Source organism: Alosa pseudoharengus, unplaced genomic scaffold, assembly GCF_046254945.1.
Source record: "Alosa pseudoharengus isolate Yale_2024_CS ecotype anadromous, Long Island Sound unplaced genomic scaffold, YU_APseudo_1.1 YU_APseudo_1.1_scf_12, whole genome shotgun sequence".
Lineage (NCBI taxonomy): Eukaryota > Metazoa > Chordata > Actinopteri > Clupeiformes > Clupeidae > Alosa > Alosa pseudoharengus.
The window spans coordinates 28,136,923-28,164,622 of record NW_027468587.1 but is presented as its reverse complement, the minus strand read 5'-3'; the positions used below and the strand labels follow the sequence as shown (position 1 = coordinate 28,164,622).

Below are 27,700 nucleotides of genomic sequence, written 5' to 3'. Positions count from 1 at the left end.
CTCTCTCCCTCTTACTGTAGAAGTATCCTCATGCGTGGCTGCCAGTGTGTGTGTGTGTGGTGTTTTATGCGCTCATAACTGATTCCGTCTGGGACAACTCCACTATACACAACCTGCCAAATCTCACAGACACATACACACAACGCCAAACACACACACACACACACAAACACACACACACACTTCATAAACAGAGTTCCTCTGCAAAGCGAAGACCTCTCTCATGAACACACACACAAACACACACACAAACACACACACACACACACACACACGCACACACACACGTCTGAGTTCATTGCTTAAGTCTCAGTACAGTAGTTTATATAATGGCGTGTGGACAGCCTCAAGCAGCAATGTCATCCCAATCCAATATAAACCTGTGAATGTGTGGTGCATGTGTGCATGTGTGTGTGTGTGTGTGTGTGTGTGTGACCATTGCCATCAGTGTGTGTATGATTGTGTGCGAGGGTGTATGCGAGTGTGTGTGTGTACAACTAATTATTAAACGGTCTGCATTACCAGAGCTATCTGTGTGTGTGTCTGTGTGTGTGTGTGTCTGTGTCTGTTATGTACTATGTGTGCAGTGTTTCCTATACATTGTCTAATCTGTGGCGGGCCGCTATAAAATCAACATCAACAATTGTTGAAGGATTGTTGTTGGCACATAGCCTAGAAATCTAGAAGCGCCCCTAGCGGCAGCAAGGGCTAGTCTAGCAACTCTCCGTTTGCTTGTGAGCTCCAGAAATCGAAACTTAATCAGGCCAATGAAATCACGTATAGAGTCGTTAGGTGGGCTTAACATAATGATTGATGGCAGAGTTGCAACGGTTTGGCTTGAATTCCCTGCTACTTGAAAACAAATAAGATGGATGTTGCTGCATGCTGGCGAACAGTGTGACACGAGTTATGCTTTTATTAAGTTGGCAAACGTTTAAACTAGCCAACTAGCTCAGCTGGTGGGAAACGCATGGGACTCATAGCGCTGCCGCTGTCCTATTGCGTGCAGAGGGAATTTGAAAGACAACTGATTATCCGCCCCTCGGACTGAGCACTGCGAACGGTGAGTTCCCAGACCCTACATTTTAATGTGGGTCTGGCTCGTCAGGCTAGTTGGCACAGAAACATTGCTAAAAATCCGCTTAGCATCGTGACCATGCTGCGCAAATTTGTTAAAAACTGCTGCATTCAAATTAACCCTGCTAAGGTCTTATCACAACATAGTAAATTGGAGGATTAAACTAAGTTAAGTTATGCAATCAAGCCGTATCTCTAAGCTAACGTTAGAATACTGTTTGGATGTCGAGCTTAGCATGCTTCGTTACAGCTGCTTGTCAATTTCGACTAGGCTACTCGTGCAGTGGGATGTCTAGTCCACATTGGGAGTGTTTTTGTTATTAAACGTTGGGCGGATGGCGCAACAAGACATTCCTAGGTTCCTTAATCAGTCATGGGTGTGTTTTGGCCGTAACATCATTTAAACCAATGAGAATCGGTCATTCCCTTTAACAGTGAGCAGCGCAATTTTAAACAGCTCATCAGTATTTTCATAATCAGCAGCGCATTTGTAGAAACCTGCTTGCCGTATGGAACAGGTATTCCACTAAACTTTGCATTACTAAAACCTAGCAGAGTATAGCCTACATGCATTTGCACTCGTCTATTATTTGAACAGTTATACACAGTTAAGCCTATTTTATGCTTAATTTATGCTAATTTTAACTTCTCGTCGAGACGACGCAGACTGCAAGGACTGCGATTGGTCAACCCGTCCTGTGTGTTGATAGTCGGTGTTTCAAGCAGCCTACTGTGGGGATTAGCAACATGCTAGTTCACTGACATAAGCTTTGCAAATAAACTCAGACATATTTTGGTTACAATGACGGGGTTATCCGTTTGTATAGTGTCTATAGCCGTGCCTTAGCGTTTCAGACTTGTTACCGGAAGGTTGCCGGTTCGAACCCCGACCAGTAGGCACGGCTGAAGTGCCCTTAAGCAAGGCATCTAACCCCTCACTGCCGCCCGAGGTAATCACCTCACTGTTACCTCGGGGAGGTACACATTTATGACTTTAGTGTGTGCATGCAAAATCTGCAGTTAAATGTGCTCGGCACTTCTGCACCAAATATACCTTCATATGATACAGATGGCCAGTCTTCTCAATGGGCATAATCATTTGTCCTGGAAACATCTATCCAGCAGCCTGCACTGCCAAAGCCATTCATCCTTTACAGTCCATGAACATGCACGCGCACGCACACAGCGTTATTAAACTCCCATTAAACTCATAAAACTCTTGATAGTGCAAGGTTATAGATCTTGGCAATGCATGCTGATACTTCACACGTCTCAGGCTGATCTCAGAGGAGCAAACAACAGCAGCACTCAGATGCACGCACGCACGCATACGTCTCAGACTGATCTTAGAGGAGCAAACAACAGCAGCACTCAGACGCACGCACGTCTCAGGCTGATCTTAGAGGAGCAAACAACAGCAGCACTCAGACGCACGCACACACGCACACACGCACGCACACACGCACACACGCATGCACGTCTCAGGCTGATCTCAGAGGAGCAAACAACAGCAGCACTCAGACGCACGCACACACTCACGCACTCGTGTGCTGCACCTTGAAAATGACAACGCCGTCTTTGGCATGTAGCTTCATGAACTGCATGAGGGTGAGAGAGCGCGCAAATGTGTGACTGTTTTTTTCTGTGTGTGTTTGTTATTTTATTTCTATTATATTCTATTTGCATTTTATCATAATACGTTATGGCTTCTCTCCTGTATGAACAATTACACTCCTGCTTTAATTGCAATTTCTGTTTTATTGCTTTTAATGCTGTATTTTATGTTTTAACTGCATTTTCTGTTTCACTGTTTTCAATTTAGTTGATTTTTGTCTTTTAATTTATTTTTATAGATACTGTTTTTATGCCGTTTTATTCTATTTTTATTTACCTTTTAACCTACCGTACTTTTTACGTTATTTTTATACTCTTTACACATTGTAAAACACATTGAGTTGCTCTGTGTGTGTGTATGTGTGTGTGTTGTACCTTGAAGATGCCAACCCAGTCTTTGGGGTGCGGCTTGATGAACTGTGTGAGGGTGTAGTGGCACTCAAGGGCGGCGTGGGGCAGGTAGCTCTTCCCCACGTTCTGGAAGATCACATGAGCAAAGTTTGACGTTTCCATGGTGCTGCTGGCAGAGGGTCGCTCCTGATGCAAGGCCATTCTTTTAGGCAGAGGAGAAGCCTACACACACACACACACACACACACACAAAACATTAGAGCTTGTGCATTTTACATTTACATTCCAACTCCACAGGTAAGGTTACATCACATCTCATCACTGTGTTCTAGTGTTGCACGGTGTATCGATACTAAAAAGGTATCGCGATGCCTTCACGCAAAAAACGATACGATTTCAGACGTTTTTAGAATCGATACTTTATTAAAATAATAACGTTCTGTGTCTGTGTGAACTGCTGCTCTCACTGCTCCTTGCACGCATCTAGGCAAGTAGGCGTGTCTAAGCAGGCAGCTCTGAGTGAGTGAGTGGGCAGCCAACGTCAACATAGTTCTTTGCTGACAGTTCTAGGCCTTGTGGATCATGGATAAAACAAAAGGTGCAGTGAAATCTGCAACTATTTCGGATACATCGCGAATAGTGAAGGCAAACCATCAGGTACACAAAGTCATTTAAAAGCAGTAGGCTACGCATGGAACTTGGCTAAACACCTCGCAGACATATCCCAACATTTTTAAAGAGTTCAAAGAACGACAGGTTAACGATTATGCTATATAAAACACGACTACATGGTTAGTGCCAAGTTATTCTCTTATGTTTTAGTCTAGCCTAAGTGAAACGAGTATGGTTATCTGGGATAAAGCGAACCTTCCTTCATCCATGAATTTTGACGAGACATAACGAGCTGTAATCATTTTGACGAGACATAACGAGCTGTAATCATAGGGCCAACATTACCATAACTTGTAAACGATCTATTTCATGTTCGGTCAGTAGCCTGCTACTGGTAATATTTGTCATGGCAGTTAGACTGCAATTTGTTCAATAATTATTGCCCAGATGTAGGATAGGCTACCCGAAATGCGCTAATTAAAGCCCACAGCATACCACCAAAGCGTGTTGAGTCCTAATAATAATAGCGGCTTATTGTTACATGGTAGCAAATCGTGTTATCAAAGAAATAGACGTAATGTAGGAATGCACACATATATATTGCAACAGGTAATGGTGTAGGCCTATCTGACGAAGACCTGAGTGGTTGGAACGTCGTACTTGTACACTGGGTGCAAAGAAGACTATCCTCACATTTTCCCCTTTGCAACTGTCAAAGAAATCCCATGAACACGGGAAGGCCTAGGGTAGCCTACTGTACATCAGATGGCCTAAAGATTAGGCCCCTCTGCATAGCATTCAGTGATTTGCATGCAGTCATTTTAACACTGACCTTGATCTAGCCTAGTTTGTGCCTAGCCTAGTGGCTATTTAAAGCTACTTTATTGCCAAAACACAACACAATAAATGTAAATTAACAAACAATAAAGGACTTAATCACACAAAGTAGGCCTACTATTTTACTCACTGCTCCAGGTTAATGTGTGCTTCAATGTGTGACCTGTGTGTTCACTAATTCACGGATGGGATACATGCAGAGACCAAATTCCTTGTATACCAAAGTATACTTGGCCATAAAACCTGATTTACATTACATTTTACACAATTGAAGCGAATTAAGTTGGTAATGCGTGTAGTCTCAGAGTAAGTTACACTTTACGGTAAGGGTACATGAATTAATTCATGATTTATGTATTAATTCATTCATTAATATCTAATTAATCATCAGGAATTTACTGAGTTCATAGTTTGTCATTTGTCAAATGAACTATAACAAACAATAAAGGACTTAATCACACAAAGTAGGCCTACTATTTTACTGACTATAAAAAAATAATAATTATGTAGGAAGTTTAGAAGTTTAGAACCCAGAATTGACCTACACACTACAAAAGTGCACCAAATTTAACACAAATGACTCAATACACTTGGAGGAGGTATGAGTCCTTTCTTCTCCAGATATCTTAGGATTTCGCCGTAGTATCGTTTTAGTATCGAGCATCGTGATATTTATGGTAGGTATCGTATCGAAGTCATAATTTTGGTATCGTGACAACACTACCGTGTTCCCTATGGGAATGGAAGCACTGGAGCATGTGGCCTTAAGGAATGAAAGCACTGTTAGGGCTTCATTTATGTGTACAAAGTATGAGATCCAGGGGGCCAGGAGGAAACTCCTTGTGCCAAAATGCTTTTGTAACATTGTTGTTGTCGTCGTTACCATTTAGCTGGGGTGGGGGGGGGGCAGATAGGGCTTGAAAATCCCCCCACCCTCCAAAGTGGCTAATACCCTCTTAAACATTTTTATTCTTTATGTCTGCTTTTCCTAAACGTCTTTATCAGTCTTTATCATTCTTCACACACACACACACACACACACACACACACACACACACACACACACACACACTGAGGAGGCATCCCTAAGTTTACAGGGTTTTCCAAGGTATCTTTCCAGCCAGCGGTCATTCAGGAAGCCCCCACTTCCCCTGCTGCAACGTGGTTCTGGGGCTCCAACTAACGGCTATTTTGGGTCAATTAATCTCTTCATTATTTTCTACATAAATTGATTAGATGTTTGATCGATAAAATGTGAGAAAATGTTGTGTTTCCCAAAGCCCAATATTATGTCCTCAAGTTCATATTGAAATCGCTGGACATGAAAGTCCACAAGGACTACAACTGAGCGACGAAGTGATGACAAGTCCATACTTGGGAAACTCTGTTAAGTTTCGCAGGTTTTGTTAACACATGAGGTGGCATTCACAAGAACTTTTCTGCTGTTTTTCCCCATTGTTCCATTATTTCGATACTTTGAACGCACTATTTCTGTGTTTTTTCCCCATTGTTCCGTTATTCCGATACTAGTATGAAGGCACCATTACATCCCCGGCAAATTAGATAGCAATGGGGGGGAATACTCTCACCCAATAGCCAGGATTGTCCATCACAAACAAATAACTTCAGCAAGCATGTTTGTTGGGCTATTGTTAACTAACAATACCCACAGGGTGGTACTATGAAGCGGGGTAACTGGCTTACCCTGGTAACTTTGGGGCTAGCTGGTCCCTAATAGAGCACTGCACTGAACTACAGTGCTACACTCGGAGGGCATGATTTTAAAGATGCCCCCAGAGTGTATCCCTGTAGCTGCCTGGCCAGCAACTCAAGCTAGGTAGCACCGATTGTTTTTGTACCACCAGCACACGGTGACCTTGAGAAACAGAAATCTGTGAAAAATGTCAGGAGTTCTCCTTTAATCCAAGTGTCTACGGAGTTCTCCTTTAAAGGAGAATTCCGGTGTGATATTGACCTAAAGTGTGTTGAAACATGATACCGAGTGTGAACGTATGTCTCATAGCTTATCTCGGCTTGTCCCCTGCACTCAATCTGGCGCTAGTTAGCCGATGCTACCAACAGTTTTTCGATGGGGGTGCCTTGGGCATCAAAGTAGCTCCATACTTCATTGGTAGTCCTCCGGGGGCAAAGCGTCTACGCATTCTTCTCCTTTAACCCAAGCGTCTACGGAGTTCTCCTTTAACCAAGCGTCTACGCGTCTACGGAGTTCTCCTTTAAAGGTGCCATGTGTAAGAATTGAGGTAAAAATATCCAAAAAATTAGCTACACGCATCAAAAGAATGAGAAGAAATAAGGACGATGATGTCATTAAAAAAATGACAAGGTATAGTGCTGCAGAGATATCAACCTGAATTAGCATGCTAAATTACTAGCCACAGCCCAACAGGTGTCATAATACCAGTTTCGGCCATGGGAGGCGGTATGCGGGCAACATAACCGCCAGCCAAACTGCAATACACGTGTCTCGGTTGTTACTCTAGCGCAGACCAACTCACTTTTTGGAGGTATACTGCCCCCATCTTTTATGTAATGTGGAGTATGAATTGATTTTTGGCAGACATTACACATGGCACCTTTAACCAAGCGTCTACACAGAGTTCTCCTTTAACCAAGCGTCTACACAGAGTTCTCCTTTAACCAAGCGTCTATGCCTTCTTCTCCTTTAACCAAGCGTCTACGAAGTTCTCCTTTAACCAAGCGTCTACGCATTTTTCTCCTTTAACCCAAGCGTCTACGCGTCTACTGAGTTCTCCTTTAACCAAGCGTCTACACAGAGTTCTCCTTTAACCAAGCGTCTACACAGAGTTCTCCTTTAACCAAGCGTCTACGCGTTCTTCTCCTTTAACCCAAGCGTCTACGGAGTTCTCCTTTAACCAAGCGTCTACGGAGTTCTCCTTTAACCAAGCGTCTACACAGAGTTCTCCTTTAACCAAGCGTCTACGGAGTTCTCCTTTAACCAAGCGTCTACGGAGTTCTCCTTTAACCAAGCGTCTACACAGAGTTCTCCTTTAACCAAGCGTCTACACAGAGTTCTCCTTTAACCAAGCGTCTACACAGAGTTCTCCTTTAACCAAGCGTCTACGGAGTTCTCCTTTAACCAAGCGTCTACGGAGTTCTCCTTTAACCAAGCGTCTACACAGAGTTCTCCTTTAACCAAGCGTCTACACAGAGTTCTCCTTTAACCAAGCGTCTACACAGAGTTCTCCTTTAACCAAGCGTCTACGCGTTCTTCTCCTTTAACCCAAGCGTCTACGTGTTCTTAAGCATCCCCAATTGCTGGAGTTCTCCTTTAACCCAAGCGTCTAAGCGTTCTTAAGCATCCCCAATGGCTAACTGGGCTAGCGTAGCATCCAGCGGCTCTGCGTCGGTCTTGGATGGGACCTGGCTCGGGAGAGGCTGTGGTTCTGATCTGGCTGGGATGTGGCCCAGACTCAGCTGTCTGACCACTGGCACATGCAGGTGACTCAGCTGTCTGACCACTGGCACATGCCGGTGACTCAGTCTCACAGACAGCACACACACAGCCCAGTCAGAAATCAGCTGCTGAACCGTACCCTCTCGCGTGCACGCGCACACACACAGAAAATAAACATACAGAACAGAGGCGCCTATGTGCTCCACACACAATGCCCTGCTCCCAGACAGTGCCTTGACGCCAGGAGAGCCTGGCAAGCCATAAGTAGCTCACACAGCCAGAATAATCCGCACAGGCAGCTCTATTTGGAGCAAATTCTGCAAAAGTGCAATTGCTGCGCTCGGGCTGATAGAGTAACCAGGTGCACGCTTGTCACTCCTCCTGGACTGCTAGGCTACATGGAGCACGCCCTCACGTATCAAGATTGTGGCAGAGGCAAACAACCGACGCTCCTGAAACACGACCACCACGCTCCTCTCCTGCCCAGCCATCTAAATTAGCTCATTCGTTGAGCTTTGCTAAGAAAAATGACACAAAAAATGCATCTAAAAATGTTAACAGTGAACAGTGAACTTTATACTGGTGCTAATCAGATAGACAGTCTCAATACACGTCAGCACATCTGTGGCATCTATCTTTGACAAGCGCTTGAACTTTGACAAGCTCCATCTGCTCTGAGGCCGAACTGGAAATTCCAGCAACACACGCGTTTATTGTCCCACGTCATGAGGTCGGTAAAGCCACGGAGCTCACCACAACAAACCACACTGTTACTGTTATAATAACTTAATGAATAAACTCTGAAGCATATCGAGTCAAAGTACCGTTCTTTTGATAGCGGCAGCTAATCCAGGAAGACCAGGATATTAAGAGCAGTAGCATCCGTTTAATCTTAAACGTGTCATATATGTCACGTGTGATATCTTTCAATCTGAGCTAATTTTATGTTTATGGTTCTTGACAGACACTTTTGTCCAAACAAAGCAACTTACAATGACATCAATACACATTACATTAACATTCAAATGAACAGGTTATAGTCGAATAATATGCCCTAAATTTAAGAATATACAAATTATTAATAAACTAAACACAACAAAAACAATAACCATAAACATACAAACCTCGACTATAAGGGAAATTATTTTGTCATAAACAAGGTAACAGATAGTCATTAGTTGCGTTTTGAAGATCCTAAAACATATCGCTACAACATTTATGCCAGTTAGTTTCTACCGAGTATTAACTGTATAAAAGATCATAACACACCCGCTGGGTTAGTTAGCTAGCCATTAGCTAACTGTTATCGTGAAGCGACGCCATGCCATCTCCTCATCCAAGTATGGTTAACGTTAGGGTAAACATGGCAAGTAAAACTGACAATGTATGACGATCCATACCCTTACATGTGTCGTAAAAATAAGGTCAAACATGGTTTGACAACTGTCACGCATTATAACAGACCAATAACACGCAACACGGAGTCGTCTTTCCAGGAAAACAATACAGCAAGTTTGAACCTGGCAACCATCTTCGCTAGTGTTAGCATGGGATTAATAGGTAGCTAAGTAAATATCAGCTAGCTTCTAGGTTAAATTAATCCTCGACTTTGCCATCTAACGTCAATCCGCGTACCTATATGCCTTGGGTAAAACAACAAAAGCCATTTATGTGAAATGACTTCCTGTCGTTACAAGACTGATCATATCAAGGGTGTTGTTAGACAACGAGAACCCAAACGTTAGCTCGTTACCGATAGCTTGCTAACCCTGTCTCAACAGGCCGAATGACATTTTGCAGGGGGTCGGTTGGCTTGCTATCTGTTCTTGTGCCGAAGAGTTCTTCGCTAGCCAGATGACAAAGAGGTGATCAACAGTGAAATGACCTCGATGAAATAAATAAGAACATCGAGTGTTTTGTTAAAGAATGGTTGGTAAATATTGCAACCTTTAAAACTATGTCTTACCTCCTTCCATGCTGAAATGCAAACTATATATTTCGCTGAAGTTATTGACGCACTTTCTAGCCTCCGTACATCCCTTATTTCCTGGAACAGAACAACAACATGACGTTATTTCCGCCTAAGCACGCAGATCGTTTGTAACTTGAGCATTGGCTCGGAACCTTTTAGTTCTCAGTCAAAATGTGTCTCTACCTAATATTTAGGTCCCAAAACTAAGACCTGTAAGATATTTTTGTTTCAAGTTTTTTTATTTGTCACATGCATAGTCATAGACTTACAACAAACAGTGAAATTAACTCCTGACTCCACTCCAACTGTGCTATCACATAGTATAATAATAAGTTATGGAATTTTTATGGAAAAGTTAAGTTTAAAACATGAATAAATAAGAAGCTAAAATAAGATAAAAGACATACCCCCCAGACTACCCCTATAAATATAATAAATCCTTGTACTACTAAAAGTGCTCACTAAAAGTGGATCCAGGGCTTAAAGTGCAAGGTGCATGTGCAGTTCATGAGGGAGCATGTCATGTTTTGATTCAGGAGCCTAACACCTTGTGGATAAAACCTCCTGAGTCTTTCTGTGTTAGACATGATGCTCCTGAATCGCTTGCCTGATTTCAGCAGCTGAAATAGGCTGCTGCCGGGGTGGGAGGTGTCTTTTAAAATCTTGATAGCCCTACTCCAATATCTCTTCTGATGGAGTTCGTCCAGGGATGGGAGAGCTGAACCGCAGCAATGCTCAGCAGCACGGATCACCCTTTGGAGGGCCTTTCTGTCCTTCCCACAGCTGTTGCCATGCCATGCTGCCATACACTGCGTCAGGATACTCTCCACTCCCTCTGGCCGTAGTCTGGGTGTGAGCAGACCAAGTAAGGTCCTTAGAGATGGTGACACCCAGATATTTAAAACAGCTCACACATTCTACTGGGGCCCCGTTGATGTTGAGGCGGGCATAGGAGTGCTGACCCCTCCTGAAATCCACCACAAGCTCCTTTGTTTTGATATTAAGTTGGAGGCAGTTAGTCTGGCACCATGATGCCAGCTATCTACCTCCTCCCTGTAGGCAGTCTCGTTATTGTCGGAGATGGACCTAAGCACTACTGTATCACCCGCAAATGTTATGATGGAGTTGGAGCTGTGCATAGCTGCCCAGTCATTCGTGTACAGGGAGTACAGCAGTGGGCTAAGCACACACCCTTGTGGAGCGCCGGTGTTTAGGGAGATGTGTTGAGAGAGCTGGAGATGTTTCCTGATTCTCACAGCCTGGGATCTGCCTGTGAGGAAGTCCAAGACCCATGCCATGCACATAGACCACTGCACAGGCCAAAGTTTCCCAGCTTGTAAAGCAGTCTGGAGGGGGATATTGTATTGAGAGCTGAGCTGTAGTCAATGAACAGCAGTCTCATGTAGTTCCCACTCCTTGATAAATTCCAATGTTTTCATTGGCCTACATTTTTCCACCCTTGATTTTGTCTTGATTCTCTCAAAAAGGCTGTATCTTGGAGGCCATGATTGGGCATTAACATCTTGAAAAGTATTATTCCCAACTTTGTAGGGTGGAAGACAGACAGCTAAATGCTTGTACTGCATGTTCATTCGTTTTATATAACTAAGGCCCTATAGATATTGAACAAAGTGCCATCAATCATAACGTTTAATATATGGCCCTAGATATTGAACAAAGTGCCATCAATCATAACTTTGTCTGCAAATAGGTTACAATACTTTATTAATGTTGAGCAAATATTTGAGGTCTCTGCAACAAATCGACATGAAGGATAAAGCAAGGTGTGATTGTTTTTTTGGTAATGTTCATAGGAGGACTGAAATGCTAGTGCTAATGGATAGGAACACAACAATCAATGTGGGAATAGCTCAGATTATAGTCATTTTGTGTATAAAGTGCTAATTACCATGTTTCTTTCATACAAAAATACACTTATACTTGGTTACCTATGTGTTTTCATTCTTGTCCCTGAGACAAAACAATGATTTTGACTCTATTTGTTCATCTTCAACCTATTCTTGCACTGCTATAGTTTTTTTTATATTACATTGTCTACATTATTCTCTTATATGTCCATATTTATTTTATGCTGGTCTCTAGACTTTATTCTTGCACTGTTGCACTGACTTACTTATTTGCACCATCACCATGACACACACTCTCACAGAGCACCTTACCATCCATACAGAATCACAGGCTCAGTCCCTGCCCTGTCACTGCAAGCGCCTCATGCTTATTCATCCTTAAGCACACATATGTGGATATTTGATTTAGTATATTAGATATAGTATTTTTTGTATTTTAGTATTGTTTTTATCTTCTACTGTCTTTATTGTTCAGTGATTTTTATATTTATATACTTATATTACTTTTTCTGCTGTAAGTGCATGTTATGTGTGATGTCTGTATGCTACTGAGACCTTGAATTACTCCTTGGGGATCAATAAAGTATCTATCTATCTATCTATCTATCTATCTATCTATCTATCTATCTATCTATCTATCACACTAAATGCCCATAAAGTGAGCTACTTTCACATAGATTCAAGTGCCTAGCTACCCCACATATCATGTACAACATTAATGAAATATAGTATGTAAAGGAAAAAATAATGATTGATACAAAATGCTTACAAAAACAAGTTTATACTACCCTTAATGTCACTCTTTTTGCACGTTTTTCCAAATCTAGGGCCTTGTAGAAAATCATTAAGAATGCCGTTCAAACTTTTGGTTCAGTCATACTGAGAACATGTTTGTCTTCCACCCTACAAAGTTTGGGCTGCCTATGAATAATACTTTTCATTATATTAATGCCCAAACATTACTTTGCAGATAATACAAAATGATTTTCAGGCTGTGGAAGTAATTTCAAGAGCTGAAAATAATATGAAGACATACGATTTTAACAGAAATATTTTACAGGCCTTGGTTTAGGGCACCCATTATTGACAAGGTTTGAACAACATTTTAGACCGTGCAGCAACAACCTTATCTGATTTGACACGGAAAGACCCATGTGTTCAAACTAGATGTACCGCGTAGCGGTACAAAATATGACCGCCGCTCAGTCCTGCACATCCATTCCGCGAAAATAAATCATATTAATGAATTTGTCTCCATCTTCTACTCCATTCCCCACTCTTGAAACTTTTGTGTATGCTTGTTTGAAATGTGTGTTTGCACACATTCCGCACACAAAGTAGCCTACTGGCGCTGCAAAGGTGAATAGATTTGTTTCTGGGCCAAAAAATCTGTAACATTGTTATAAAACCTTTAAAATCTCTAAACAATCACAAGTAGGGCAGTTCATCACAGTCCATCCATTGCAACTGGACTGATGAAAGGTACACCTGTAGGCTACATTGTATTTGGGAAAAGCAGAAGGTAGCAGCATAATGTATTTATTTATTTATTATTAAACAAAACAATCCCTGTCAGTTCCATGCAGTTTTCAACAGCTATCAAGAAGAGAGGTCATGTCATGGATTTTTGTGAATGTTTCTTCTTCTACATATGCATAAGTTTAGTCATCTAGTTCAAATGATATTCAGCTTTATTGTCAATGCACAAATGAAATACCAGTAGTCTAAAACAAAATGCCGTTTTTCCCAGTGGTGCAAATAACTGACATGTCCAAAGGGCCTTCATGAAATGCGTTGCGAGACTGTTCATACACATTTTAACGGGCAAAGTTGAAGAGCTACTCTCCGTTATTGTTTGTGCAAATAATATGCTGATTCATGTTCCCTTGCATTTTGCAACCATGAGGTCAATGGTTAAGCTCAATCTTTTGACGCAATCTTTTGATTTTCACCCAGCCTAGTCCATGGTAGGCGCCCGATAGAAATATTGTTTAATTTTGCGATTGAGATATCCACGCACTGGCGCCCCCCCTGCGACGTGTTCGCCCCCCGGTTTTAGAGCTATTCTAAATGCAAAAATGCATAGAGGGAGTTATGACAAAACCGTGACTGTTAACAAACTATAAGCTATATAAGGTAGGCCCTATGCTAGGCCTATTACACAACACAAATTGTCGCTAGGCTATGCTGGCGACCCAAATAAAATCTCCGTTGGAACCAATGGCTTACACCTTACAGTATCAAGCTGCCACCTCTTGGCGAAAAAGTTAATAGTTTTGCATATCAGTAGTAATACATTTCACGTAGCTGTGAATCACGGAAAGGGCGAATGAAGTGGACACTTCTAAACGGAACCCAACCCACTGTACAGTAGCTCAAGGTCTGTGGCTAAAGCAGCCATAATGAAAGCGTTATCATTGTTTGGATACTTCACACACACGTGTTTTTTAATCGCATAGACTACAACTACCAAGCTGGAATCAAAGCACATCGACTCCCCTCTCACACCCTAAACACGCACTTCGAACAAACAAAAAGCGCCTCAGTCTCACGGAATAGCCATAGGCAAAACTGTATCTGACCCTTGTAACGTTGGTACTCATTCATCGCAAAGAATGATTTTTGTAGCACGTGCAACAAATATGTGTAGGTACAGCCCTGCCCTGAATACATCTCAACGTGCGCTCTAAAACATCTGGTTTAAATGGAGATTGTAGATCATCACGGGATCATAGACAGGTTATCTTTCAGGTAGCCTATATATTTTCCATTAAAAAACCATCACATAGCGAACGTGTTGTGGCTAACTCACTTAGCTCCTGTTAGTAGCCTAGGTTATGGTCATAAGCAAATGAGATGACAGTCGAAAGATACAATTAGTGCTGTTATCGATTTGCTTGGTAGCTTATAAACGCATTTATGGTTTTCTACAAATACATCAATAATCAAATTGGCCTCCATCACTCAACCATGCTAACGGTAACATTATTTTACCTACGTTCTGCTATTGATAGGATTAACGTAGCCTACCTGCAGTAAAAAACAAGCATGTCCGATAAACATTCTCAGATTTATTTCGGCTTCAAGAGGAAATGGGAATTACATGTCATGCAGAAATAATCCTACCCTTAGACGTTCTCTGCGGTAAACTACTGTAGCCTACAGTCTTGTCCTTGTAGGAAGCATAGTGTCTTTCCAACCCATTTAAGATTAACTTCCAACAAAATTACGTCTCACTGCAACGATGCGCCATCTAGTGGACAAACGACTACTTATCGCCAATACTGGAAATGCAGCCATGATGATGATGATGAATATTTATTTTGGCTTTCTTTTAATCCTACTGAATTTGTAATTATGTATCGGCCGTTCTAATACCGATAGTATGTGGGTGCCTGTGTGTGTGTGTGCATGTGTATATGTGTGCACCACCATCTACAGGCCAATGAGTGTAGAGTCACTAAATGTACACATAACTTAATTTTTTAGACCCCCCCATGGATGAAATTCTACGAAACTTGGCATACCCCCAGAGAATGTCAGGTTAATCATACACATAAAATTTGGTGCAGTTCTGAACGTCTTTACTGAAGAGAGGGGCGATTAAAGCAGAATGATATTGCATTTTCATTTTTTACCGGGGGGGGTGCAAATCACAAATGAGTGATTATGGGCTAAGTTGATGTGGGCCCTTGAGACCAACATACCATAAAAATGTCTTCATCCTCGGTGCCACGGTTCAGGTAGTTATTGAGGAAAAACTGCATTTTTTGGGTTTCGGGGGGCCCAGCGCGGAGGGGGAGTGGCCCCCGGGGACCAAACGAAATTTTTCCGTAAAAGTCTAGTGGGGCTACATACCCACCAAATTTCATGTGCACTGGTGTTTCGGTGCCCCGGGTATCGTTGACCAAAATTTCAGGAAGTAGATGACGGGAAAAAAAAAAAAAAAAAAAAAAAAAAACTTTGACAATCCCTATATGACCGCTTCGCTAGCTTCGCTAGCGGCGGTCATAATAAGTTATGGTCACAACACGATTGTTCTCTGAAGTCGTTACAGTGTTGCAATGTAGTCATTGGCGTTGGATACACTACTCCAATTGACACATTACTCCAATTGACACTACAGGTAGGCTACTCCAATCTGCTCCAGTCAGTACAGGATGCCCCGCCTTCCTCACCGGTCATTGGATGCGACGCCGAGGACTCGCTATCGGATAGGAGAGGCAGTACATCACTCATTCAGCATCCAATCTCATGTCAGTGTCTCCGAGGTCGGGAGCAAAGAAGCATGGCCGCTGTATTCAGGGGGTCCCGAAAGCTATGGAGAAGGTGGTCCAACCATGTCGGACTGGCTCTCGGTAATGTGTCCAGTGTTCACGTACAGTTAACTAAATTGTACCTCTCTTTAGAATGTGTCAACTGCGTGCGTATTAAGGAGATTTGCAAGGAGTTATCCAACGTTATTAGTCTCCTGCATTGTTGCCTTGGTTAGCGGTGCTAAGCTAGCGTACAAATATAATACACATTCCACGCAGCTTTTCAGTCTTCCATAGCTAGTGTGGTTAGCTAGTAAGCTAATGTCATGAGTGCAGGTCATTGACAGGTTGTATGTGTTCCTCATCGTTGGGTCAGAATGAACGCGTTATTTGTAATCACAAATCAAACGGCTTAGCTCATGCACCTTTCAGTGCTGTGATTAGCATGGAAACTACAGTGTCGCCCACAAATCAAGCTTTATTACGACTTTGCATTCAAGAGTTAGACGAATGCTTGTAACGTGTGTTATGCGTTCAACTCATCATGTAGCGTTATCGTCAATTTGCATAAGTCTACTTAAAGTTACACGTTTTAAATAGCTTCTACCATTGCTTCCTGTGAGCATGTTTTGAATTCACTGTATGAGTCCTTCATTCAAAGGTTCATCAATCCCAGCTACTCAATCTCAATCCCAGCTATTCAAGTAATGAGACGGAAACAACGCCTATAGCTTCAGTGAATTTCTGGACACTGAGGGGCTATGCGGAACAGGTGGCTATAGTTTGAACACTGGCCTGAGACATCTGGTAGCCTCAAGGAAACCTGTGTGTGTGTATGTATGTATGTGTGTGTGTGTGTGTGTGATCAGAGACTAGTGATTGATTTGTTTGGATGTGTGACCAGTGGTCCACAGGAATGAGGTTCAGTCAATAGTCCCTTTCCCAACTATAAGTAGTTATAGGAACAATCCACTTCTAAACAGTTCTACGAACTACTCTCCCCTAAAACCGATTTTGCCATTCGCACTGGCAATTGTGGCCATAGGATTTGGTTGCCCATTCAATTTCAAATTGCCCATTCAACTTGGGTTGACAGTGGGCGTGATTTATAAGTTGGACCTATCAATGTAGACCTAGGTCACTAAGGGTTCCTATGCGGAAAAGGCGAAAGACCCTTCCCTGAAGTAGGAGCTGAAAGAGTTACAGGAACTGCGGTCAGAGGAACTTAATAATCGCCAAATTGGTCCGGTTGGAATCTATATATAAAGCAAGAAGCGTCTGTGTGTGTGTCCTAATGTCTGTGGCACGCATATCTCGCTGACCGTGACTTTGACTAAACAAACGACAATTCCGACTGCAAGGTCCCAAATTGAAACGAGCGATAGGCTAATGCCACATAGCTACAACAAGTGGCAGGCTGAGCGACGTCACTTATGCTATGACAATACAAAATTGCTTTTCAAAGATATCATTGGTTGAAGCATACAGTAGACCTACTTGCCACATAGGTGGAGAGGTAGAGATGGAGACGGTAAAGAAGCTGAAGATGCGAGAAGTTAAAATAATAGACACCCCTCCAGGAAAAGCGATATATGGGAAATATTTAGAAAGGTTCTTAAAGAAGAAGACAGTAGTGCAAGTTATGTTCTATGTAGGCCTACTTCTTGCGAAGCCATTTAAAAGTATGACAGCCACAAAACAGGCACGACCAACATACAGTAACTCGTCACAATTTGGTCTCTGCATTTATCCCAATCTGTGAATTAGTGAAACACACTCAGGACACAGTGAAGTGAAGCACACACTAATCCCGGCGCAGTGAGCTGCCTGCAACAACAGCGGCGCTCGGGGAGCAGTGAGGGGTTAGGTGCCTTGCTCAAGGGCACTTCAGCCGTGCCTACTGGTTCGAACCGGCAACCCTCCGGTTACAAGTCCGAAGCGCTAACCAGTAGGCCACGGCTGCCCCATTGCTGCCATTATCATTGCTGCCGCTATAGGTGCATCTAGATTTCTAGGCTAGTGAGCAGGCGCCTGCAGGCATAAATCTTATGGTACACAGGCTACACAGCCATACCGGTACGTATAGGCCATATAGGTTTGCGCATGCATAAAAGTTACTTTGGTTCATTGTGTCTGTGACTTAAAACAGTGTAGGCTGGAAATCGGACTACCTATGATGCCGTCTGTTAGGTGTGCATTTAAACGTGACATTAGGAACGCACTTCGAGTGTCGCAGTCTCATATCACCCCGCGATAGGACTATCTTATTGCGGGGAAACGAGCTCATTGCTTCCCTGATTCGGTGACATGGTGAGATTCAGATTTTACCTTATTACATTGTCGTCCCTCTGCTGTGTTCCACTGCTAGCAACCTGGCTATTCAGGCTGAAGATCAGCACCCATACGTGGGAGAAAAGTTTTTCAACCTGTGCACTTTTCTGTATTCTGCAGCACTATGCTTTGAACGTCTCATTCATGACTGTTATTTAACCGATATCACTGACAATGAATTACTTACTGCTCCCGCATTTAAACCGTCTGTCATTATTTGACAACGAATGTGTTTTTAATGTTGTAACCTATAGCTCGCTGCGCTGTGGCGCCCCTGGTAGTTTGGCGCCCAGGCCATTTGCCCAGAATGCCCATGCCTTCCGCCGGCCCTAGTTCTACTGCATAATGTTTAGCAAATAAATTCGTTTGTTTTACAGAAATGGCCTACTGTCACAGTGCATGGTAGGCTATAACCAGCCTACCAGTGCATGGTAGGCTATAACATTTTATAAATAAGTGGGTCAGATTGCGGGTCGGGTATAATTTTGTCCTAATTCACGGTCCGAGTTGCAGTCGGGTTGATTAAAATATCGGGCGACTGCGGGCCGCTTGTGACCAAACCCGCGCAACACTGATAGATATCATTGTGGACCTTGCTTTGTGCACTAAGGAGAATCCATATTAAGTCGATTAAAATGTTGCAGATGTTGCCTGACAAGGAACCTGACCAGGACTGTCATTGACCAGGACTGTCACTGACCATGATAGTTACTGACCAGGACCATTACTGAGACCAGGGCCATTACTGAGACCAGGACCGTTGCCATGTAGTGTTATGTTCATCCGCAGTGTTCTCAAATGTCCAGTTCACCCTTTTCACCCTTTTTGTCGTTCGTTGCTCCTGCACGTTTAGCCAGTGAGGCTTTCGGAAATTATTGTAGGTTCAATTATTAAATGTTTTGCATATTTTTGATTTTTTGTTTGACCTGTGACTAGCTGTGTGGTGTGCAGTGTGCGCGCGTATGTGCCCTTAAATGTGGTGGGGTCACTGTGTCCATTTTCTCCAGCTGGCATTGCAGAGATAAGCGAAGTGTGTGTGTGTGTGTGTGTGTGTGTGTGTGTGTTGTGTGTGTGTGTGGCGAGTCCCCACCCCCTGGTGTAGTGGGTATATATACTATGACCTTTACTCTGCAGGGGCCGTATTCACAAAGAATTTTAAGGCTAAAAGTAGCTCCTAACTGGCGAATTTAGGAGCAACTCCTAAAAATAATGGGCGTGTCACTCCTAACTTTAGGACTCCTAATTTTTTTCACTAAAAGTAATTCACGAAGCATTTTAGACCTAAAAGTAGCACCTAAGTCTGGGACAGCTTAAAAGAAGTCAAGAGGACTCCTAACTAACTAAGACCTATTCACAAACAGCTTTTTGCGGCATTTCACATCGCGATGTTTTGAAATGCGTATGCGGCAACAGGAGCTTCCAATTGCGAGGGAACAATTTTGCATTGTAGGCATAAAAGGGATGCAATAATGCCACCAACAACAACCAAAACGACTCATTGTCAACATGTAAATGAAATGTAACGTTTCAATGTGACTCAAATTAAAATGTTCTCCTCTTTGCAAACATAGGCATATGGTGACAGATTAATCGGTCGTCTGCACACTCACTCTCGTGTGTGTGAGCACATACGTGTGTGTGTGAGAGAGAAAGAGCATATGTGTGTGTGTGTGTGACCTCCCTCCCCCTCCCTACTGTAATCTCATATTGCATACTGCTCCTATGTGGAACTGAAGTCAATGAGGAACTCAGTGGCAGCAACAATACCAGTTTATCTATGTGTGTGTGTGTGTGGTCATCAGTGTGCGGCTGCATGGTAATTTCAGGTTGCTGCTGCAGCCTTTTGGCTCTGTGTGTGTGTGTGTATGGTTGAAGTGTAACCTCCTATTGTTTATGCCCTTGAGTTAATCAGTGTATGAGTCAAGGACAAAGGAGCAGCGGAGGAACAGAACAGCTGCTTCGCTCACCTTTACATTAAAGGAACACTATGCAAGATTTTCACCTTTACATTAAAGGAACACTATGCAAGATTTTCACCTTTACGAAGCCAATTTGATGGTAAACGAACTTGTAGTAGACGTTCACCTAGCATAGCTATACAGCATAGATGTAGCGAGTCGCTACTGAGAAAACCACCAATGCAACTTCAAGAATGGCGGCCTTACAAATCTCGTGAGAATCGTGAAACATTACCTTGTCAGTAGATATAGCTCTTTGGAGATAGTTTTTGCCTGTTGTTAATCCTTCACCTCCACAACAAAAGTATTTTTATTGTGTACAGGGGGGATAAATCATGAGAAGTTTGCTATTTACAACAGCAGAGTAAAATATGAATATATCACGACTCTAGAGGGAGCTCTACAGTCGCTAAAAATACCTAAACCTGCATAGTATATCTTTAACATGCAAATTCACCCTCTCACCTTTACTGTAACATGCATTCACCCTTATGTGGTAGCCTAGAAGCTATTTTGCATAGCTCGGGTAAATCATCAATGTCTTCACTCCATACACCATAGGCACACACAGGCTAACACGTAAACTCGGGTCAAGTCAGGTCAGATCAGTTCGTGTCACAGATATGGAGCGCAGAAAGGTAATTTTTAATCACTAAATAAATAAATGGCATTTATTTCTGTAAGGCGCACACCACATGTCTGTAAATTGCTCAGCCCCAGAGAATCCCTCCACCATGGCAATGATATTGCCAGATTCAGGACAGTCTGCCCTACACACACATGAAATGCTTGTAGAGCTATGAGCTTGCTGTGGTGAGATACATGTCAAAATATAAGAATTTTTATAATACTCTTTTTATATTTTAATTCTTTACAAATCAAAATAAAATCAATGCTACTACTAATACATGAAATTATGGCAGATCTGGATAGCCTAGACTCTGCTGTGTGACACTTACAATGACCAGAATAAATCCTTATGAATAAAGTTTTATGATTAAAGTTCTTCTCTGGGCCTAAATTTCACTGCGGGATTGAGGGTATTGTGCATAATTTGTTCAAGTCCCGCAACTCTAGCCATCATAATGCGAGAAATTCCGCATACACTTTACAGCCTGTCTTATGACGTTAATCTAATCATGAAGTGGCGTGAATGCGGGGCTATTGACCTATTGACCTGAATTCAACTACCGAATTGAATTGAACATAGCCTGCAGTCACACACACACAGAGAGAGAACCACTTTGCGCTTACGCAAATAGGCTACGCAACCATGACAAACATTTACATGTGGAGAGAGCTCCTTGTTAAATATCCCGCTTGCTCAGGTCACGTCTGTCAGTAGTGCTCACTAAAATCATTAATGAACATTGCAAGACACTTGTCTCTTCTATGATCCCAGAAAGATTATCTTCTACTTGTTAGTTTTTTGAACATTTATTTTATCTAATGACATAGAAAACATAATGAATTGCATCCACATATCCTTATGCACTATGCACAACTTTTATTCATTAGCCTAAAACCGTGAGACTAAAGGCTAATTACTCTCGAGTGACACGCACTCAATTACACATACACATCACACCACACCACATTAAAGATATGCCTAAGTGTAATAGTTTGAAAATCAATATGAAGTATTCAAATTACTAAATATGTTTAGCTACTAGTAATTATGCAGATTATAAAATACTATACATTATTACCTAAATACACTTTATACAAATTTCAAAATATATAAAATAGAAACATAACACAAGCCATCATTTTCTGTGTGTGGAGAGAGTCAAGCAGAATCTAGGATGGCCATTGGTGTGAATGATCACACTACAGTATATTCAATATTACTGTTGACGCCCCCTACCCCCCAAATTGTGTAAATTCCCCTTACATAAAGAACCTAAGGGGGGAATTCCCCCCATTTTGAAAAATGAATTTTAAGCCCTGCTCTCTCTTCTAATTTTCTTGTTGAAAAAAAAGTATATTTTGAATACTTTTTTGCCAGCTAAGGTGTATCAGAAAAATATAAATATCGGTATCGGCCAAAGTGAAATTTTAAATGTCGGTATCGGCCCAGAATTTCAATATCGGTGCATCACTAGTTCAGTGAGAATGTAGACTGTGTGTGTGTGTGTTCAATGTAGACTGTGTGTGTGTGTTCAATGTAGACTGTGTGTGTGTGTTCAGTGAGAATGTAGACTGTGTGTGTTCAGTGAGAATGTAGACTGTGTGTGTGTGTGTATTCAGGGAGAATGTAGACTGTTTGTGTGTATGTTCAGGGAGAATGTAGACTGTGTGTGTGTATGTTCAGTGAGAATGTAGACTGTGTGTGTGTATGTTCAGTGAGAATGTAGACTGTGTGTGTGTGTTCAGTGAGAATGTAGACTGTGTGTGTGTGTGTGTGTATGTTCAGTGAGAATGTAGACTGTGTGTGTGTGTGTGTGTGTGTTCAGTGAGAATGTAGACTGTGTGTGTGTGCCAATGAGAATGTAAGTAAGTTCATCTGTAAAGTATTTGTCTCCTGCCTAAAGGGTTCTGCTCCATAAAGTGTCTTGTCATTGTTTCTTAATGGCTTATATCTCTATTGTCTATTAACATTAGTGAGCGTGATTCTGTTTACTGATGTGATGGGTGTGTTGTGCACGCAGTGTCCAGCCGGTCAATGGCGTCTAAGACGCAGGTGGGCTTCGTTGGGCTGGGCAACATGGGGAACCCGATGGCCAAGAACCTGCTGAAACACGGCTACCCTGTCATCGCCACCGACGTCTTCCCCGAGTCCTGCAAGGAGATCCAGGAGCTCGGCGCACAGGTGAGAGGGAGGAGAAGGTGTGTGTGTGTGTGTGAGAGAGCAGGGCTCCAGACTAACTTTTTGCACTGGTTGCACTGGTGCGCCTAACTTTTTTTCTTAGGTGCACCAGCACAAAAGTTAGGTGCACCCAAATTTTCAACCACATCGCATTTAACACCGCAGCAGGTTCACTTTTTTCCCTTAATTACTGTCCTATATAGGTTGTCCTATGACTTATGATTTACAATTCTACAAGAAAAGTAACTTAATGAAGTGTTGGTGCTTTAAGTGCTTCACTGAGCTGAAATTTAAACTTAAAACATCTCAAGATGAATTAAATAAAAATAACAGTGAGTAAATTAACAGTGCACGTCTTTTAAGGGCTTCAAATCTCATGGCTCAATGTCTTACATATCCTTCATGATCTTTAGGCCTTGGCTAAACCAGCTCGCCATGCTAGCATTTTCCATAGAAATGTATTTGAGCACAATTTAAAGAGATGTTCCAAGTAGCCTGGGGGATTTTTATGTGATTTTGCAATGATGATTACAATAATCATTTGACAGCCCCACAATGCAATGTACTTTTTAATTTTAGTATTTTTAAATTTTCAATAAGAACATCACTATGGTTAATGCAGTAACGAAATGGTAGGCCTGTTATTATAGGCTATTGCAATGACTTGCCATGCTCGATCTAAATGTCTCCATTCAATTCACCGTACACAATGACCACAGTTATACATGCAGGGAATATTCGGGCTTTAAATGTAGCAGCGATATTCGGTTTGCGCCAAATACCGGATTAAATTGATTGATGCCATCAGAATGAGTTTACACAACTCGCCTCGCAAAACGAATATTGCTGTTGAAAACCGGGTTACTCCCTGCATGTAACTGCGGTCAATGACGCACTCCATTTCGGCGATATCTGTATCTCTGTCGTTCGGGAAGGCCTTGTATGCATTGTTTGCAATTTTAAGACGTCTTTTCATCTGCAATCACTCCTATAAATTTGGCGCAAGTGGCATTCCTGTACGTCGGGTTTACGTTCAAACAATTTTTCTGATGAATAATTATTTCGGACTGAACTTGGTGAAGGGAAGTTTCACTAGGCCTATCTTAGGCAACGATAAACTTGATCATCATCTCGGGCTCGTCTGATCGGTTTGCTGCTGCCAGCCGCCGAAAGGCAGTGGGGAGAGGGGACATTTATCTCGGCCTATGTGACCACACTGTAATGCAACTACATCCACACTGTTTATCTGATGAGTCTCTGACCTCTCTCTCTCTCTCTCTCTCTCTCTCTCTCTGCAGCACACGCATTTTCAAATTTACACACAGGCACTGGGCCACGGCCAATCAGAGGGGAGGTCCCGCCCTTCACTATCTGTGATTTGTTTAAACCACGATATTGGCCAAATATGTTTCTGTTATTGAACCAAAGGTAGAGTTTCAATGTGGACACGTTTTCCTCTCTCGAATAGCTGATCGCACCGGTGCGACCTCCGATTTTTTTTTTAGTCGCACTTTTGAAAAATTAGGTCGCATATGCGACCAAATTGGTCGCACTTTGGAGCCCTGGAGAGAGACAGAGAGAGACTGACTGAGCTTAAACCATAAAGGTAAAGAGTTCATTGTCCTCACATTTAGCTGTGTTTACTTGTATGGCTGCATAGCATGCTAGTTTGTTTGTTAAACAGTGACTTTAAGCTATGTTCGCTAATGTATAGCTTCTAAATGTTATGTGGCTAACGGTAGTTATAATGTGATAGTGATGTAAAAGCTTGCTAGGACAGACGCTCCAGGAGTTCATACTTGTTTTATCGCTGGATTTTAGGATAGCCTATATGGCAACCGATTGCATTCCGACCTACAGTCAACTCTAGCAGGTGTTAAATGACCGGAAGCATTGTGGATTTAAAGATTTCCGTAATGTGCTGTCTCTGCTATTGCTGCTTTTGATCAGTCAGATTTTAAATCTCCTGTGGTGGGTTGGACATATGTGGTGTCATCAAAACGCCCACCCAGATTCCCCCATTCCGCCCTAACGCATTTACACTGGTGCTGGAATGAATCGTTTCGCTTTTATGTCTACCCTGTCTGGTGGTAAAATTGGGGGGACACTTCAAACCGCCGTTCCGCCACGGTGTGTGTAAAAAGGACAGGCGTTCCGCGATAAAGGTACACACATTCACGGGAAATCCGGCAGTGTAAAAGGGGCTACAGAGAAACTGACTGAGCTTGAGAGAGTGTGTATACGAGTGAGCTCCAGAAGAGAGTGTGTGTGTGTGTGTGTGTGTGAGAGTGAGAGACAGAGAGAGACTGACTGAGCTTGAGAGAGTGTGTATACGAGTGAGCTCCTGGAGAGATGAGAAGGTGTGTGTGTGTGTGCGTGAGTGTGTGAGAGACTGACTGAGCTTGAGAGAGTGTGTATACGAGAGAGCTCCAGAAGAGAGTGTGTGTGTGTGTGTGTGTGTGTGTGTGTGAGAGTGAGAGACAGAGAGAGACTGACTGAGCTTGAGAGAGTGTGTATACGAGTGAGCTCCTGGAGAGATGAGAAGGTGTGTGTGTGTGTGCGTGAGTGTGTGAGAGACTGACTGAGCTTGAGAGAGTGTGTATACAAGTGAGCTCCAGAAGAGAGTGTGTGTGTGTGTGTGTGTGTGAGAGTGAGAGACAGAGAGAGACTGACTGAGCTTGAGAGAGTGTGTATACGAGTGAGCTCCTGGAGAGATGAGAAGGTGTGTGTGAGCGAGAGAGCGAGCGCAAGAGAGCAAGTGCCCTGCATATTGGCCGGAGAGAAAGTAGAGAGATGAGGGTCACACACACACACACACACACACACACACACACACACACACACACACACACACCCACCCTTTTAATGGTGAGAGAGAGAAGAGAGAGATGAAGGAGAGAAGAGAGAGAGCGCTAGAGAGGGATGACAGAAAGATGTTAGTTCAGAGAGAGAGAGGGAGAGAGATAGATGCTGCTGGAGGTTTGCCACTCAGGAAGAAGCTGTGGTGTAGTGTTCTACTCAAACTCCTGATGGAAAATCCCCCTTTGATGCCAACATTACTGGAGACCTTTAATCACACACACACACACTCACACACACACACACACACACACACACACACACTCGTGCCAACATTACTGGAGACCTTTAATCAGACCTGTTCTCTCCACTGCTTCTGAACACATCCGTCATGCTGACAAGCACTGCCTGTCAGCGCACACACACACACACACCTACTAGACAGACATGCATACACACTCGTCTGTCTTGTAGGTGTGTGTTAGACTTTTTCCATTCCCACTCTTAGTGATGATTGCTCCTGTGATTAAGCAGCATGATGTCATCATCATTGCTCAGCCGCTGTCTTTGATTGGATGGCCTGCACAGGAAGAGCCTGAGGTGGGGCAGGCACTGCTGTGTGTGTTGGTGGGGGGGGGGGGGGGGGGGGGGGGTGTGATGGGGGAGGAATGTGGCTGGCAGGGTCGGGCCGGTCCAGAGGTGTGCAAATCTGGTTTCAAAGAGTAAAAGGCCACCATGCATTGGCCCTACCTGTGTACTTAACACAGGTGATTTCACTACTTAGCTGATCTACCTGGAACAAATATAGTATAGTAATTATATATTATTTTTTTAGATAGATAGATAGATAGATAGATAGATAGATAGATACTTTATTGATCCCCAGGGGAAATTCAAGGTCTCAGTAGCATACAGACAACACACACACATTCACTAACAGCAGAAAAAAGTATATAATATAAAAAACACAACTAAGCAATAAGGACAGTAGAAGATAAAGAATATACTAAAATACAAATTATAATAAATAACACTTAATCTAAATCAATTCTAAAAACAGTATTCACATAGTGGGTGATTAATCAAGAGGCGCTTGCAATGACTGAGGCAGGGACTGAGCCTGTGATTCTCTGTGCATAGTAAGGTATGGTAAGGTGCTCTGTGTGAGTGAGTGTCATGGTGATGGTGCAAATGAGTAAGTGCAACAGTCCAAGAATAAAGTCTAGAGACCAACATAAAATAAATATGGACATATCAGCAAGTAGGCAAGGTAATATAAAAGAAACTATAGAAAAAACTATATCTATATAACTATATTAAGAAAAGGTATAAGTGTGGCCACAATTCGGCTGTGGCATGGAGGGAGGGGTTATGCATATGTGCTAATATAGCACGTAAACAGTGAGGCAGTGAAGTCCATCTCTCCTCTTCTCTTAAGTGAAGCATTGAACAGTTCAATGGCCCTGGGGGCAAATGACTTCCTCAGTCTGTCTTTTGTGCAAGGCAGTGAGCGAAGTCTCCAGACTGGTAGAACATCCTGAGGAGCTTGCTGCACACATTGAAGGAGCGCAGCCTCCTCAGGAAGTACAGCCTGCTCTGCCCTTTCTTTTGATCCCGTGAGGCGAATTTGGTCTCTGCATTTATCCCAATCCGTGAATTAGTGAAACACAGACAGCACACAGTGAACACACAGTGAGGTGAAGCACACACTAACCTGGAGCAGTGAGCTGCCTGCTACAGCAGCGCTCGGGGAGCAGTGAGGGGGTTAGGTGCCTTACTC

The 27,700-nt window shown here is 42.7% G+C and overlaps 2 protein-coding genes across 2 annotated transcripts in view; one reads left to right on the top strand and one right to left on the bottom strand.

Annotated features, from left to right (window-relative positions):
* Positions 1 to 9,975, bottom strand: part of tax1bp1b (Tax1 (human T-cell leukemia virus type I) binding protein 1b) — a 28,623-nt gene extending 18,648 nt beyond the window's left edge. The window contains 2 exon segments of the mRNA XM_076280652.1: positions 3,067 to 3,264; positions 9,894 to 9,975. Of these exon segments, the coding sequence (XP_076136767.1) occupies positions 3,067 to 3,243 (177 nt within the window). The 5' untranslated portion in view covers positions 3,244 to 3,264; positions 9,894 to 9,975.
* A 6,069-nt stretch (positions 9,976 to 16,044) lies between these two features.
* Positions 16,045 to 27,700, top strand: part of hibadhb (3-hydroxyisobutyrate dehydrogenase b) — a 37,279-nt gene continuing 25,623 nt past the window's right edge. Inside the window, exons 1-2 of the mRNA XM_076280651.1 lie at positions 16,045 to 16,125; positions 22,964 to 23,124. Of these exons, the coding sequence (XP_076136766.1) occupies positions 16,056 to 16,125; positions 22,964 to 23,124 (231 nt within the window). The 5' untranslated portion in view covers positions 16,045 to 16,055. The remainder of the gene's footprint in view (positions 16,126 to 22,963; positions 23,125 to 27,700) is intronic.